Here is a 17,989-nt window from a genome sequence, read left to right on the forward strand (position 1 = left end):
TAAATATGACAGCACCCTTGCAGAAATGCAGTGCACTCAGCAGGTCTCTACAGAATGGGGAGAGGCAGCTGGAGACTGCTTAAGTCCAGCTGCTGGGAGTCTGACCAGGCTCAGTCACCAGTTTTGGCAGCGCATTCACTAATTCACAAATGCCAGTGATATAGGACTTGAGCCAAAGCCTATTGATTTCAATGAATGCTGAGTCAGGTTTGTCATAATGTTGTGCTCACAATGAAAAAACCACACTAAATATGCAAGTGGGTACCAGGGCAATACCCAATTGGCACTAACAGCTTTTTCCATGTCAGTGGCCCTATATGTGCAAAACTTTCCATGGGCAGAACTGCCATGTCCTTCTGTGGAAGTACCATGCATGGAAAGTTTACAAGATTTGGTCCTTAATCTAATTCTGGAGAAACCCTCACAGCTAAGTGATTGTCAAACCCAGAAGAAAGTCTTTTCAAAGCCATATGAAGCTCCAGCTGCAGTAAGGAATGAATTATAAAGGCCAGTTATACCTCTACAGAGTTCTTCTGCCAGCCTTATATTCCCTTTTCCATTTTCTCAATGACACTTTGAAATTGGTATAATATGATTAGTGGTTCTGATGTTAACTATTGGGATGCATTTGGAGATTGTTATAATTGCCTTGTTTATATTGATTAACTGCTCTATTATAACATGATGTACATGCTGTACTGTAACCGGTATATTTTAACTTCACAAAAATTGTAGTGTTAAAAAATGCCACTGTAAGGGAAAGTTTCGCAATGGAGCAAGTTTGGGGAGGAAAACAAAGCTGAACATTTGTTTGTTTTATGTTATTTTCTTGCCAGTTTTCCTTTGTGCTGGCTGTCTTAAGAATTACTTTGGTTTCAATGAAAATGCTCTCCTTCACAACCCAGCCACTCCTCCATTTGATTCTACTATTGGCCACAGAAAGAAAGACACAACTGAGTCAAATCAAATAAAGTGATTTAACTAAATTACTGTGGCTTATGTCTCAGAGCTTCAATCACATCACAAGTGGGGCTGTCCACTGTAGTTTTGATTACCAGAAAGCAAAGCTGAATTGCCAACTAGCCACTTCTCATACGTCCAGAGCACCAGTGACACATTCAGTTCCAGCAAATCAATGTTTCTGAACCTTTTCGGACTCCAGGCACCCCTCAGGAAAAGCCAGCTCTTAGTTTTCACTCTTTTTTTACTACAGAAAAATGACAGAGCAGTTTTTCTGCTGCAAAGAGGTCAGAAAGACCACAACTATGGATTTCTATTTGAAATCTCCAAGTTTATCTTGTGAATCATGTTTGCAAACCTAACAGTGCTAACATTGTGTGTCACCCTTGAAAGAATCTCAAGGGACCCCAGGGTGCCATCGCACTGTGGTTGAGAATCACAGCAGTTAAACACAACATTAACAAACACAGTGCATCTTAAGAGTCTTGAAGAGGGGTGCTCAACCTTTTGGCCCAGTGGGCCAAATTGGCAGCATCCGGTTTGTCTCCATGATGGATCCAGTTGCTATATTTGATCCAGTGCCTGAGTGGGCCAGGTTGGCCCCAATGCAGCCCCACAGGGAAAATGAGGTTGACCTGGCCCTCCAGAGACAGATGTGGCCATGCCCCAACCCAACTTTGCAGAGAGGGAAGGGGGGTGGCCTGGCCTTGTAGGGGACATGGCCCAGCCCCAACTCAGCCCCATGTGGGGAAGGGAGCATGGCCTCCTCCTGCGGGGAAAGGGTGCATGGCCAGGCCCAGCCCTGACCGGGTACATGGGACTTGGGAATTTGACAAGGGGTAAGGAGGATGTACTAATAGCCACTGCTCCCCCCCACCACATTTCGTGATCCATGAGCAGGCCCATGGGCTGGAGGTTGACTACCTCTGGCCTAGAAAATGACTAAACCACCCTCTATCTCTTTCACATACAAACATGCATGGATGTGCCATACATGCACACATAAATATACATACAATTATTTCCCTTTTAAAAATGAAAGCTGATGTAACCTAAAGGAGGATTATGAATTAATGGAACTGAAACACATAAATCAATTAACTAATTTTCCTCTACCAGCAGTCTGAATTAATGGTCTATGTTTTCCAGTACCGTGTAGGAGACTTGGAGATCAAAGTGTAAAATGATGATGTGATTTAGTAGCTAGTGCACTGCGCTAACGTCATGCAAAACAGTAGTGAAATGTAGGGCATCACAACCCCCTGAGACCACTGGTGCACCCTCTGACAGGCAGCGCTCCCTGCTTAGGCAATGGGCAGGGGAGGCAGGCAGGAGCACCAGTGACCCCCTGCGAGCACTGGCCAGGGAGTGGGGGTACCAGGTGAAGCGCCGCTGGCACTTCCGGGAGCACCACTCATGCTTCCCGGTCAGCGTGACTGGCCGCAAGGGGACCTTCCCCTCCGGTTGCTGACTGGCTGCTGGCGGGGGGGGCGGGCATGACTCAGGTGACACCAGCCACCCATGATACAAAAGAACTAGATCCTAATGTAGGCCTTGGATTTGATGTTGTGGATCATGCAATGAGCTTTAGGGGATGCAGTGTATTTGGGATAGACATATGCACATACCTTCATTACTACAACACTAATTATTAATGAGTAGTGTTGTAGTAATGCCTTCGACACGGTCTCTCACTCCATTCTCAGTAAGAAACTAGGAGACAGTGGTGTTGATGCCTACACGGTCAGATGGGTCACTAACTGGCTGGAGGGCCACACCTAGAGGGTGGTGGTGGACAGGTCTTATTCGACCTGGAGAGATGTGGGTTCCCCAGGGCTCGGTCCTCGGGCCCGCACTATTCAATATCTTCATCAGTGACTTGAGCGAGGGGGTAGAAAACACCCTGTTCAAATTTGCAGATGATACTAAGATGTGGGGTGAAGTGGATACGCTAGTAGGAAGGAACATACTGCAAGCGGATCTAGACAGGTTATAGGGGTGGGCCAATGAGAACAGGATGGGTTTCAACACTGACAAGTGCAGGGTAATGCACCTGGGGAGGAAGAACCAGCAGCACACCTACAGGCTGGGGAACTCCCTTCTTGTCAGTGTCGAGACAGAAAAGGATCTTGGAGTCATCATTGATGCCACAATGAACATGGGCCGACAGTGTGGGGACGCGGTCAGGAAGGCCAGCCACACCTTGTTATGTATCCACAGATGCATCTCCAGCAAGTCGAAGGAGGTGATCCTCCCCCTCTATGCGACGCTGGTCAGGCCGCAGCTGGAGTACTGCGTCCAGTTCTGGGCGCTGCACTTCAGGAGGGATGTGGCCAATATGGAGAGGGTCCAGAGGAGGGCCACCTGCATGATCAGGGGGCAGCAGGGCAGACCCTATGAGGAGAGGCTGAGGGACCTGAACCTGTTCAGCCTCCAAAAGAGAGGGTTGAGAGGGGATCTAGTGGCAGTCTACAAACTAGTCAAGGGGGACTAGCAGGCACTGGGAGAGTCCCTGTTCCCCCGAGCACTCCCAGGAGTTACAAGAAACAACAGACACAAGCTAGTGGAGGGTAGTTTCAGGCTAGACATTAGGAGGCACTATTGCACTGTCAGGGTGGCTAGGATCTGGAACCAACTTCCAGAAGAAGTGGTGCTGACTCCTACCCTGGGGGTCTTTTAAAAAAGGCTGGATGAACATCTGGCCGGGGTCGTTTGACCCCAGTACTCTTGCCTGCCATGGCAGGGGTTCAGACTAGATGATCTCCTCAGGTTCCTTCCGAACCTACCAACTATGAAACTATGAAACTATAATAGTTAATAAGCACAGGTTTACTCCTACCATCCTGATTGAATGGCAATCAGAAATACCATCTTCACTGGAATATCTTAACATCTAAATCTTCCTAGATATGAAAATGCAGCTCTATAAGAATTTAATTAAGCTTATTATACAGTCTATCCCAATAGGGGTTTAGCTCTGCTCCTACTGAAGTCAATAGCAAAACTCCCTAGCTTCAATGAAAATAGGATCAGAATACATTAGACCCCTGGGCACCAGAGCACTGAAGTCTGTATCCTTATAGTACTAATTCCCATTTTTTATCAAGCCCCTCTTGGCAAATAACCCTTGACATAATCAAAGATGCAGATTGCATCCGTCCACAAAGAATTCACAAATGTTATAATTAATGCCCTGACCTGACAGAAGACCTAAATTTCAAAAATTAAAATGTAATTTTTTCATGATTTCTGCCTTTTCTACCAGTCTTTGATAAAGCTGGAAGATATAATACTTTTCAGAGTCAGTGGCCACATCTACATGAGACACTGACTGCACAGTAGCTCGTTACTCCTGCACAGTAGAATCACATGACATGAAGCGTGATGCGATTCTACTGCACAGTAGTAACAAGCTACTGTGCAGTAGTAACAAGCTAACGCACAGTTAGTGTCACCAAGAAACTGTTTGGGGATGCTACTGCATAGTTACACTCGTATTTCATACCCCTGCCACCAGGATGTCACCAGCTTCATCTTTTCTGACCGTTTTATTCTTTGCATAGTAGCAAGGTTTCAGGTAGGTGAAATGTCTGTTTATATCAACTTACTGCTCTGATGTTGGCTAGTGACATGTAAAAGTAGATGAACAGAAGTCACCATTATCTTACAGTTATCTACTATACTTGTTGGTGAGGAGACCATTCCCCTATAAAGACTCTGGGTGTGTACAGAAGTGCTCCGTGCAGGTTTTACAGCACCGTAATTTACAACACTTTTTATACCACTATAAAGTTACAGCACTTTTAAACATGACAGAAGTACAGTGTTTTGTGGTGGGGGCCTCTAAGCCTCTGTGTACTTTCCAAGCTAGGAGGCAGGGGGCACTCTGCAGCCTCCAGGGACTTCTCTGCTGGTCAGAAGTTTGACCAGTGTATAGAAGTTATTTAAGTGCTGTAGTTTGCTAAAGTGCTATAAAGTACAGCACATCAAGTTTAATACCTAATTTAACAAGGGTTAATTTAAAGTGCTGTACCCGCTTTTAAAGTGCTTATAAAGCCATGCACCTCTGTTAAGTCACGGCAATAAAATGCTTTAAATGGTGAAAAAAGCAACTTTTGTACACACCCTCTAGTTCTGCTTATCCTAGTACCTTTAACACTGTCTCTAGATCCAAAACACTTTGCTTGCATTCCTTCTGCCCACACAAGTAGGCTTTGCATCTTGGCTACAGTTAAGGCTGGAATTTTTTGACTGCGGTGTGCTGATATGTCTGCTGGTATGTAGAACATTTACAAGTTCCTAATTAAAGGATTTTGCTCTTCTGTTCAGGGTCATACAAACAGACAAATTTGGAATTTTTCTCCCAGGAAGGAATTTTTCCCTCAAGTCAGATTGGAAAGGACTGTGTTGGTGCTTTGTTTTCTTCTGCACCTCAAAGCATGCTACTCTTCTGCAGAGTATATGTTCTTCCTTTTGTGATCAAATATTAACCAACTACTTCCCTGTTGTTGCAGTGGCAGGACATTGGTAGCACCTTCATCTCCCCTGCTTTTTACCTGTGAAATGTTATAGGTGTTCTGCCTTGTATTTCTGTGTGAGGGTTTGAAATGGTGGTTTTTGGGAATCTGTGAGTAAATCATAGGTGACTGGTAGGGCGTGCACGGGGGTGCATGTGCCCCCACCAAGAGCTGAAACTGATACTTTTGGTAGGGCTGGTGCCCCCCCTGACAGGGCCATTGCCATCGACAGCTTCTGTGGGTGCCCCCCCCAGATTCAGGAGGCACCAGTCACTCATGGGGTAAATGATGATCTGCAAATGCAGGGGACAGGACTCAATAGCCCAGGTAGCCTTACAATCCAATGTGCCTATGTTTGTGAATGACTGATATCAGGGCATTTGTACATAAATCCCAGCTCAGCCTTAATTCCAACAACAGAGTGGCAGTGCTAAAATGAGGAGGAAGCCGTGGAAAATTGTGACTAGTTCGGCAGCAACCAGAAACACAGAACAAGTATTAAGTGCAGATCAAGTCACAAGAAATGATGAGTTGGAAGGGTTCAGTTCTTTTGAAAGCATAAATATAATCAATAATTAGTAAATGCAGGAAGTCGTTCTATAGAAAACGGTAAAAGATATACGTGACTTAAATCAAACATAAATTGTTTTTCTCTCTTCAAAATGTCCTTTAGGGTTAGTAAAAAGTGTTGAAGAGACGGTACCCACTGCAGAAAGGGCCACAGGTTTGCAACTTTCTAGTGTGCCACAAGCAGGATTTGGAATGAAATGACCCACCCTGCTTACAATTGACTGCACATGTTCAGCCTTCATATTTAGGCAAAAGGTGAAGATTATTTGCAAAGGTGAAATTAGCTCCAGTAGAGAGGACAGTAGTTAGTGACATCCATTGATATGTGAGACTGCCAACAGTTTTTAAGGTTTGAACATATCACTGGAGGGTACAACAGGTAAATGTTATAAATAGTAGGCCTGTGAGAAATGGCAAGTATTTGCTTCGGATTCAGATTTGGCCAATTTGGAGGACAATGATTTGATTCAGAGATTTGAATCACTGTCCCCATTCGATTTGACCAACTCAGGTCCGAAAGATTCTGTGCCAGTTTGGAGATTCGGCCATAGATTAAACAAGCAGCATCTGTTGGGGGTGGGGGAGCGGGGAGGGAAGAGATGTGGGAGACAGAGGGATTAGAGATAGGCTGGTGCTGGGACAAGCTGCCCAGCCGGGGCAGGGGGGACACGTTACTCGAGGAGGGAGGCCGGGGGGGGTGTGGGATGCGGGCACAGCAGTATTGGAGCAGGGGCTCTGCCCTGCTGCCACTTGCTCAGCTGGGGTGGGAGGAGGGGGGCAGGATGCAGGTGTGGCTCGCTCTGGGTGGAAGGGGGCAAGTGGCAGCATGGCATAGCTCCTCCTCCCAGGGCTGCTGCGCCCGCATCCCGTGCCCCACCATGCTGGCTGGCAAGTGGCAGCAGTGCAGAGTCCCCACTCACAGTGCTGCTGCGGGTGCAGCAGCACTTGGAACCGCTTGCCTGCACGGGGCGGGCGGGGGCGCACGCTGCAGGCGCAGCTCGCTTTGGACAAAAGGGGGCAAGCGGCAGCATGGCAGAGCCCCTGCTCCCAGCATTGCCGCACCCACATCAGCACTGGGAGCAGGGGCTCTGACCTGCTGCCATTTGCCAGCCAGCACAGCAGGGTGCAGGATGCAGGTGCGGCAGGGCGCAGCAGGACAGAGCCCCAACTCCGAATACTGCCATGCCCACATCTGCCGCCCCCCTCCCCAAGTAATGTGCACCCCCTGCCCTGGCTGGGCAGCTTGTCCCAGCCCCAGTCTCAATCCCCACCCACCACACCCCTTCTCTCCCCCCTCCCCAACAGATTTACCGGCTGGAGGCAGTTGTGTCATCTGCCAGTATAGTCTATAGCCAAATTGCTAAATCTTTTCTGAATCTTTTTCCAAATTGATTCAGATGCTTCAAATCGATTAGGAGCTTTTAATTGGTCTCCTGATTAGATTCAGTCACCAAATCAAGCTGAATCTCCTCCGAATTGAATTGGCTACCGAAGCTTTGCTCAGCCCTAATAAATAGGGTATAGTCATACATATAAATAATAAGTTTTACACAGAGAGCCACTAAATGCACCAGTTTCTGGTTTTTGCTACACTGGGCTGGATTCTAACTATAACACTGTCAATTCTAGATCTAGCTTCAAAGCTTTCCTAAAATGGACTCCAGACTCACATATGGAGTTTTAGTTCAGGCCCTTTTCCAGTTCAAACTAGTGCTGATGAAGCCTGAGTCTGTTTGATACATTTTAAAAGTCATCCTCTGTGAAGCACCATCTTCAGTTTCAAGTTACTGCAGGTAGCATCTTTTCAAGCTCTCTTAGCTGTAATGGACTAATAATGATGTTTTCTTATCAGTAAGAAAGATGTAAGTGTAAGACGTGAGTATAAGAAGGGGAAAGTACTTCCCAGCATTACTGGGCTTGGAAATGGGATGTCTTTAACAGAAAGAATCCAGACTACCAATCACAGGAGCATATGTAACAGAAGGAGTCTTTTATATTAATCCTGAACTTGATTGCAATGCCAAGGAAGTAACTGAAAGAAGACAATGAACAGAGCCTCAGTTGGAGACAGAAAATTGACCAATGTGCCAACCTTGGTGGCATATAACAGGGAACCCCAACCTCTTATCTGCAATCAAAAGGGGAGGAGGACTTTTGTAGCCCACGGGGGCTAACAGCTACAACACCCAGCCCCAACAAGAAAACAGACCCAGAGGCTAGGGTCTGCTAAGGACCCTGGGAAGATGCCAGACAGAAACAGCACAATCTCATTAGGTCAAATAGAGGCAGCTGAACTAAGCTGCAGCAGACAGGGGCAGGCTGATTATGAAACAGAGAAGAAACCCCTGTGTGTGGCTGGTAAGCCAGCTGATAGGAAGGGGAGGAGCTCTGGAGCACATAAAACAAGGTCTGGGAGCTCAGCGTAGTCTGACCCTGCAGGCAGCAGGGAATGGGTCTCCTGAAGGAGAGGGCTTCAGGAGACAGGTTGGCCAATGCCTTAGCTGTCCCCTAGGGTTGTAAGGAGAAAACCAAGGGGAGCTTAGATGACGTTTTTTGGAAAGCAGTTGCTTGTGTTTATGTTTTGATAGTGTTTAATACCAAAGGACTGGATGATGGCTGTAGGGGAAAGGGAGGCCATGGGCAGGGGCCTGAGAGGGATTTTTTACTACTCAGGCTGGGACCCAGGAAGCTTTTAGGTAGTGGATGTGGCCTGAAGGGTCTCAGCCAGATAAAGCCTGAAACCAGGCAAGTGGCTGGGGGGCCTGAGGGCCCAGGGTTGATTTGGACTTAGAGGTCTGTGACAAAGGGACCACTGAGAGTCATCTGCAAGGCATAGGCATAACTATGGGGATGGCTGGAGGTCACAAGTCTAGCCCCTAAGGCAACTAAGGTCCTCTTCAAGAGGGTGTATACCCATGGGGTGACACACATTTACCAGCAAGTGGAGAGTTGTGGCAGATGAGATTGCAGGTGGAGGAGGTCCGTTAACATGGACACGGGGGCACTAGACTCTGGGGAGGGTGAATACCTGAGCCTGCTACATGGCACATCATCATTTACAAGACTCACCTTAGCCTTGTTATCCATAGTAACAGCCAATTGCATCCTCTTCCCCATCCTGAATGTAAACATATGATCTGCTTCCTCCTCTTCATCATCTTCCTCGCTGCCAATTCCAAACCCTGGGCTTGCTGGGAAGCTGCTTCCCCATTTCTCACTCACCACCCTTTTCTCCTGAAAAATAAACCCATCTAGTTAGCAAAGAGGTGTTTCTAGTTTGATCTGGGGGGGAGAGGGTTCCATTTTACGAACAACCATAGGGAGCTAGCAAGTACAGAAAAGTCAGGATTTGCTTCAAAGGACTGTTTTTGCTCATGTTACAGTACTATGCCTTCTTCCACAGAATGAAACAACAGGCACATTGTCTGGTGAGCAGCGAAACCCACAAATCTAAGTAGGTCTGGAAAATCCATTGCACTTACAAATCTGACATTTCTGACTCAAATGTCAAAGGCCTAGAAAACAAGTATCACTATAGGTATTTTAAAAATTCTAAAGGTTAGATTGTGCAGCCCTAAGTTATGGTGGTCATTGCCTGCTGAAACCAGTGGGACTATCACGCAAATAAGTGCTCACCATCAAAAGGGCTGGGCAATCTAGTCCATAGTGTTCAGTCTGGTTAATAGCATCTTTCAGGTCCTGTAAGAGAGAGAAATGTGTGCAACAGTGCACATCTGCAGTCAAGCAAGGGCCAGTGTGTTGCTGAAAAGAAGGCAATGCATTCTACAAATGGGCCTAATGAAGTAATTGTGTGAAAAATCCAACATCAGAGAAGAGGAACAATGGTACAGTTTGGACTACTTACTCCATTAGCTTTGCTGGCATTGCATTCACTTTGACACAGGACTTCATGCAGTTTACAGCAGGACTGACCTTGTGATCTCTGGGCCCTAAGCTGCTGCCAGGGGTGGATCAGACCATGAATTGCCTCCCCTCTGATTCTGCTGCTGGTGAATGGGAGGGGTGTGTCTGTTGATGATTTGTTTAATCCCCTCTATAAAGAAAAACTAGGTCAGCCCCTGGGTTGCAGAATTTGCAGAGAACCCCCAAAGGCCATTTGCTTTGTTTGTTCTAAGGCTAAACCTTGTTTAAAGGAAGGGGAAGGAAGGCCCTGTTTTGAATCTGGCTTTTGTTTCCTGAGCATGTTTTGCAGTTAAGTTTCTCTCTTGATGTGCCTATAGAGCTTCTAACTCAAGTCTATCCTTGCTCTTTTTTTGCAGCTAAGATTGCACCTTTGCCTGGGAGCTCATACATGGCAGGGTGTCCATGGGAAGCTCTTTTCACATACTCCTACTCTCATTGGTGCACATACCAACATGCCTCCTGTGTATGCCTGGGAACATATTTTGTATGGTCGGGCTTATGTAGGCCCGTGCTTGAATCTATTCAGGACTTTTAAGTCATCTGGGAGTGGCTAGGGTCTGAAGCTCTGTATTGTGGTTGTCCTGTTACACATGCTATCTACTCCAGAGCTGGCATCTTGAGGTTAGTTAGGACTTGATCCTTTCAGAAGGCATAAACTTATACCCAATGGGAGGTAGAGCTTACATTGTGAGTCTTGGTGATGGTTATAGTAAGGCCATCCTGCTTGGTCCTCCTGGAGGTGACAGCCATTCCTTCCTGCTCTGCTCGCTTTCGGTCCTCTTCTATTTCCTAAAACAGGCAAGCCCATACCCCATGTCAGCAAACTCTTAGAGGCCTATGGTAAATGACACCTTTTCACACACATTGCAGGACCATCAGCTCTTTGCATACGTATATGGTTGGGGGTGGGGATGTCACCATAATAAACCAGGACACCACAGGCTAAGTAGTTTCCCTGCTTCCAGAACCTCATGTTATTAGAGACATGGTTCATATTCATATTACATAGGCCCACCTCAGCATTAAGGAAGGAAGTAAGAGGGGGAGAGAGAACAGTGAAGTCAATGTGTGTCTTTTGTCAATGTGCCCTCAGCACAGGTTCTTCTCCAAGGAAGTTGTAAGAGCACGCTGGTCCTTGGTGCATATGTACCTCCAAGCACCTGTTGTAGGCCCCAGTACTTTGAAGTACACATGACAAGGAGCCTGCTTTTCAGGAAAGAGTACCAGAGAAGAGAGATCCTGGGAGAGGGTTTGCCACATGGAGCACAGGATAGCTTGTTTAGGTTTCTTCAGTTACCAGGTAGAGAGGAGAATGGATTAGAGACCTCAGATGGGTCCAGGCTTCAGAGAATCCTGAACCAGGGAATGAAAGCATGTGAACCAAACAGAGGGCTGATGGACAATGGACCCTGGAACCTGGGCTCTGAGACCTGGCTCTGAGGGAGGACTGCAGATGGGAAGTCCATGCAGGCATTTTAGAGGGGTCTGTTTGTTCAATAGAAATATAGCACGTGGCTTGGTCTGCATCATTCAGATGTGGATCCAAATGACACCCTCCCCAAAGTGTGGAATTTTGGATTTGGGTTCAGGTTCAAATTCCTAACTGGTATATTTGGTCCTTGGCTGCTGACCTCCTCTTGTGCTGGGAAAGAATCCTCTTGAGCTGGGAAATCTAATTCTGACCTGGGTTTAAACTTCTTTCCTTTCCTGGCACCTCTGCCTAACACATTAGTGCTCTGCGTAAATAATTGGATCGTCTTACGTATAAGAAAGGATGCAAGAAGGCAGCAAAATATGAAGTTAGCCTCCCTCCTGACTATTCTAGCAACAATTAAAAAATCAGGAACCCCCTGTGAGGAACCACTGGAAAATATACTGGGGCAGTTCAAAAGATATTGGGCACTCCTAAAGATTAAGAACAAAAAGACAGAACCCAATAGGAGCCATAGAGGATTGTGAAGCCATAGGAAAGCCCCTGAATTGGAAAAGTGAGGAGCACATGTTATATAAAAATGGGTGGTTGTGGGGGAGAGCTAAAAATGTGTGAGGGTGACACTGACTGAGAAAGAAGAAAATGTTTTAAAAGTTGCATGAGGAGGTACATCTCTGTGCAACTGAAAACTACAGACAGCAGAGAATATGCGAGGCCTGCAAGAGGACAGCCTGGTAATGAAGATATATTACCTTCTTGCTATAAATTGGCATAGCACCTCTGCTGTCAGCACAGATGGGGCATTCACACTAGCTGAGACTGATCTAAAGCCCTCACCCACATTTCTGAATCTTTCTTTTGTAAACTCATGGGAACTCATTCTGACAGTGAATTTTATGTACAAATCCCCCTGATATCACTTGCAGTTCAACAGATAAAACCCAAAGGCAGAATTTTATCCAACTTTTCTGCATAAAGACACTGATCTAACTTGGTTCCACATCATACTGATAGAATAACAGGATGCAGAAACACTAGTAGTCATAAACTGTTAGTAGAAAAGGTTCCAGAAAGGAGCTGAAGAAAATAGAATCAGGGCAGACTTACCTGGTATCTTCGTATAAGAGCTTCATTCTTTTTCCGTAAAGCCAGGATTTTCTTATCCAGTTCAACATCTTTCTGCCTTTTTTTCCTCAGCACTACATCATCCAAAGCAGCATCCTAAAAAGGCAAAAACAAGAGGTTTTCTCACTAATAATCCACAGCCAATAACACACAAACTTCCCCACTCTAGTTCTCTAGTTCTAGTCCAGAGTAGGGACCAAACTTGAGAGAAAAAAGGCATGGTGCTTTCCCAAGTTCTGTCTCTTTCAAAACACCTATGCAAGATTCTGCTCCCAGGAGACTGACTTGTTTACAACAGATCCTTCTCTTGTACATGCTTGGATCAGCAATGAAGTATGTAAACTGCCATCATTAGGCTTCAGTGTTGAGTCAGCTGAATGGGGTAGTACCCACGTCCCTAAATGATCATTCAGGTACTCATAGGCACATTCCATGGCCTTAGTTATTTACATGATTCCCATTTTACTCATTACCTTTACTCAATACCTAACCACAGAGGTTAAAGATTTAGATTATTTAAATTCTGATGTACAAGATGGCAGCCTCCAGAAATAAAGGCAGACTTAGGTACTCAAATGTGACCTGGATGGGTACACAACAGTACAACATGCTGGCATAAAGGCTATACATTTTTTAGCCATTGCTGTTTTCTATGCTTGACTGAAGTAGCAAAGTAAAATTTCTGGGTGTATCTACATGCGCACTTCATGTGTAGCAGCATTAAAAATGGAACCACCTGAAGGGATAGGAAGGGCTGCCCTGCAGAGGGACAGTGCGAAGAGCCCGGGCTCTGGGCAGCGACAGCAAGCAGCAGGCAGGCTGCAAACAGCTGCGCCAGGTTCCACAGCTCCGGCATCAGCTCCATGCTGGTGGCAACTGCATGCGCACCCCAGAGCGGACAGCAGGGCAGCGCAGCCCGCCCCAAGGTGCCTCTGCAGTCGCTGCCAGCATGAAGCCCAGCTCATTGCAAGCCCTGCTGTGAGCAGCCTGGGCTTCCTCGCTGGCAGCAGCTACCCAGAGCTGGGGCTGGCTGCGGTGTGCCAAGCAAAATGGCCTCACGTGCCATGCTCGGCACGTGTGCCAGGGGTTGCTGACCCCTGTTCTACTACATTGGTTATATGTTACCTTGTAAATAATTAAACCCTGTAAATAGTTTTATAATGGTCAGCAAGGTTGTTTGATTGTAAGGGGAGGCTCTCTGCTTGGGGACCCTGCAGCAGCTACCCAGGTAGCTGGGCAGGATCACTGGCCACCAGGTACCCCAGGATCCCACTATTTAGGTGGAGGTGCTGGTAGTGTTGCATCCAGGGTTACACATGCAACATGATAAACTTCAGTGCAATCTGAGTCAGAGAAAATTGCTCCTGAGCACAGCATTTACATGTGCACCCAGGACTGCAGCACTTTGAGCCAGGGTGGAGCAATCCTGGGCTTGCGGAGGGCCAGGCCTGAACTTCAGGTAATGGTGGTGTTGGGCAGCAGAGAGGCTGGCTGGGGCACAAAGGTGCATGAACGCTGCATGCCCCCGGAGGCTGGGGGGGGCATGGCAAGCTCCCGCAGGTGGCAGCATTGCTGTTGGCGGTGAGAGCATGGTGGCAGTGGTGATCTGTAAGCTCCCTCAGGCAGCTGCAGCACTGTCAGGGGGGAAGGGGGAGTGTGGCAAGCACCAACTGGTGGTTGGCGACCACCTGCAGACACCGCTGGCAGTAGGGGTGGCGGCAGCCAGCAGTGATTGGGGACTGCCTGCAGATACCGCCGGCGGTGGGGGGTGGCGAGCGGTGACCGCCCACAGACGCCGCTGGCAGTGTTGCCACCTTTTTGCAGGGGATGCAGCGTCAAGCTCAGGGTGTCCACGTGCACCCCCTATGTGCCACCAATGCAAGGGTGTAGAGTGTGGAGGTAGGCAGCCCCTGCAATGTAGCACCCTCATGCTCCAGCCAGCCTCTGTCACCATCTACATGTGTTTCAGTGGAGTAAATTACTCTGCCGTAGGAAAGTACTGTTCCTGACTGCTGGGGACAGTACTATCCTATGGCACAGTTAATTAATTTACTGCACCCTAATACCAGCACACGTGTAGACTGTGATGCTTTATTGTAGAGCTAATTAGTCAACTCCACAGTCAAGTACACATGTAGATACACCCATTAAGATCTCTGAAGTGCCATGTGTTTCTTTTTATAAGGCAATTCTGTATTGCTTATCACTTTAGTATCCGAGTGCTGCAGAACTCTTGTCAAAGTCAGTGTCCTTACCTGCTATGCTCACTCACAGAATGAAGCAAGACATACTTCATGGACAGGGGTGCTGAGGAGAGGGAAGTGAATACTAGGATTGTTGTGCCCACCATGTTTGTGGGCACTACCAGTTTGAACATTCAGTGCTGCCACATTGCTTCCCACTATAACCCATGGCACCAATTGGCTTCTAGAAGACTGGGCTGTACACCTGGTGATCATATGCAGCAGATCTGCCTTATCATAGATGTTATCTGCATTCAGTTATTATACATGACACTAGTAACCTACAGCAGGACTGTCCAACTTCTGAGTGGTTGCAGCTACACATTGCACAGGTTCTAAGGCCTCCTGAGCCCTATGGGCTACCCCATCCCACCCCCAGTGGCAGGGACAGGAGCAGGGGCAGGAGGAGGGAATGGGAGCCCAGCTTCCTGCTGTAGCAGCAGCAGCAGCACCAGAAATGGTGGGAGCGGCACTTGAGCAAGAGTTTGTGAGCTGCCTGCAGCCTATGAACCACCAGTTGGACAGCCCTGGCCTACAGCAAAAGTTTTAGGGGAGTTAGTGGAACTATCACCAGTCTCACACTAATCAGGTGTTAGCCCAGAGGCTGCTTAGTATGGCTGATTTTGTACAACATCAGGGACAGGCTGCAATTAGATCTGGACAGGTTACAGGGGTGGGCGGATGAGAACAGGATGGGTTTCAATACTGACAAGTGCAAATTCTTGTATCTGGGGAGGAAGAACCAGCAGCATACCTACAGGCTGGGGGACTCCTTTCTTATCAGCACAGAGGCAGAAAAGGATCTTGGAGTCATTATTGATGCCAAAATGAACATGGGCCAACAATGTGAGGATGAGGTCAGTAACGCTAACCGCACTTTGCCATGCATCCATAGATGTATCACGGGCAGGTCCAAGGAGGTGATCCTCCCCCTCTATCCAACACTGGTCAGGCCGTAGTTGGAGTACTGTGTCCAGTTCTGGGTGCCGCACTTCAGGAGGGATGTGAACAGCATTGAGAGGGTCCAGAGGAGGGCCACTCACATGATCAGGGGTCAGCATGGCAGGCCCTATGAGGGGAGGCTATGGGACCTGAACCTGTTCAGCCTCCACAAGAGAAGGTTGAAAGGGGATCTGGTGGCTGTCTATAAACTGACCGAGGGGGACCAGCAGGCAATGGGAGAGTCCCTATTCCCCCGAGCACTACTGGGAGTAACAAGGAATAACGGCCATAAGTTGATGGAGAGTAGATTCAGGCTAGATATCAGGAGGCACTACTTCACTGTCAGGGTGGCTAGGAGCTGGAACCAATTTCCAGGGAAGTGGTGCTCACTCCTACCCTGGGGGGTCTTCAAAAGGAGGCTAGATAATCAACTAGCCAGGGTCATTTGACCCCAGCATTCTTTCCTGCCCAAGGCAGGGGGTCGGACTTGATCTGCTCAGGTCCCTTCCGACCCTACCTACCATGAAACTATGAAACTGAGGCATAGCATTGACAAACACTCACTGCTCCTTATGTCCAGAACAAATAGAGATTTCATGTGTGTCTTAAAACATATGTTTAAAGAATAAACTACTCTGTGTGGTCAGCACCTCTCCCATCTCTCCCCATGTTGCATAGAGAGGTCAAGGGAACAACAAACCTCTGTCTGGTTGGTTATCCCAGCATGCAAGTTTTATACTATGGCCTTTCCTATTCATTAGCCCTTGTTTAATGGGCCATACACAATGGCAGCAGTCATTATTGGGGCTGAGCAGCACTTCCTGTTTTGACACCACAGCATGTTGTGTTTGTTCACAACTACAAGTATGATGGCCTCTGGAATCCCACTTGTTTGGATCACTGCTGCAAATACTTTCTGAGACACTTATATGCCCCTAAGGGGGCCCTGTAAAAACTCAAAACACATGGATCATCAGAGAAAATAAGTTGCAGGGAGAGGATATTGACCTGTTGGTTTGCTTTGTATCTACAGGAATATACCGGTACTAGTGGTCCTATAAATAGTCCATGCCTTGGGCTGGAAAAAACTTGGCTTCTTGGAGACTCAGAATCAAATCCCAGCTGGATGGAATCAGCCCTTCATTCTTTAGAGCTAAGTACATTGACTTCTTTCTACTCTACTATGCAGAAGTCTTTCAAAAGAGACATTCAGCCAGGAGGCCCTGCATGGTATATGTAGGCACTGACAGGCACATGGCAGCTTTGGCAGAGATTAGGATTTACACCACTGTCCTTGGCAAAAATTGTACTCTTGTCTCACTCTACACTACTGTGCAATACCAAATGCACCTGATGGTGCCTGCTAGGTTTGAGCATAAGAGCAGCGAAGGTGCTGCAGCTGCTGGGTCTTCCAGTCATCCACAGGAGTGATATTCCGTCTGGATGAATTCTCTATGAGACTTCATGGTCTGGAAGAATGTGCCCAAGAGAGTACACATCACTGGCAGTGGAAATAGGATCTGCTGGAACCAGTTACAAAGTAGGACATAACTAGATGACTCTGTGAGCCAAAGAGACCAGAATCCTAGCCACATGAGGAAAGGATGAAGGAACTATGTGGGTTTAATTTAGATAAAAGGAAAGTAAGGGGCAACAGGATAGCAATCTCTAATAATAAGAGGCTTAGTCTGTCTGTCCAGAGCACTCTGATTGGTTGCCTCGGCAGCCAATCAATGCTTACTGAACAACCAGAGTGCTCTGGACAGACAGAATAAACATGTTGTTATTATAGTTTCATAGTAGCTAGGGTCAGGAGGGACCTGAACAGATCATCTAGCTTGACCCCGTGCCACAGTTCACAGGACCCCAGACAGGTGATCGTCCAACCTTCTCTTGAATTTGCCCAAGGTAGGGGTGAGGACCACTTCCCTGGGAAGTTGGTTCCAGATTTTGGCCACCCTAACTGTAAAATATTGCCTTCTGATCTCTAACCTAAACCTATTCTCCATCAGCTTATTACCATTTTTCCTCATCACCCCAGGCGGTGCTGGGGAGAAAAGGGCTCTACCTATTGGCTGTTGATCTCCCCTGAGGAGTTTGTAGGCAGCCACCAGGTCCCCCCTCAGCCTCCTCTTGCTGAGGCTGAACAGGTTCATGTCCCTCAGTCTCTTCTCGTACGGCCTGTCCTGCTGCCCTCTCACCAAGCGGGTGGGTCTCCTCTGAACCCTCTCCAGGCTGGCCACATCCCTTTTGAAGTGCGGTGCCCAGTACTGGAC

General features: G+C 47.4%; 1 protein-coding gene across 3 annotated transcripts in view; it reads right to left on the reverse strand.

Annotated features, from left to right (window-relative positions):
* The window catches only part of CCDC9B (coiled-coil domain containing 9B), a 97,950-nt gene that overhangs the window by 71,207 nt on the left and 8,754 nt on the right, over window positions 1–17,989 (reverse strand). For 2 of the 3 annotated variants that reach the window (XM_025197773.1, XM_025197771.1), the window contains exons 2-5: window positions 12,511–12,624; window positions 10,656–10,760; window positions 9,684–9,746; window positions 9,117–9,281 (exon numbers count right to left, since the gene is read on the reverse strand). In XM_025197773.1, the coding sequence (XP_025053558.1) occupies window positions 9,117–9,281; window positions 9,684–9,746; window positions 10,656–10,760; window positions 12,511–12,624 (447 nt within the window). The remainder of the gene's footprint in view (window positions 1–9,116; window positions 9,282–9,683; window positions 9,747–10,655; window positions 10,761–12,510; window positions 12,625–17,989) is intronic. The other variant, XM_025197772.1, reaches the window with a different exon arrangement.

This window comes from Alligator sinensis, unplaced genomic scaffold (genome assembly GCF_000455745.1).
Source record: "Alligator sinensis unplaced genomic scaffold, ASM45574v1 scaffold262_1, whole genome shotgun sequence".
Lineage (NCBI taxonomy): Eukaryota > Metazoa > Chordata > Crocodylia > Alligatoridae > Alligator > Alligator sinensis.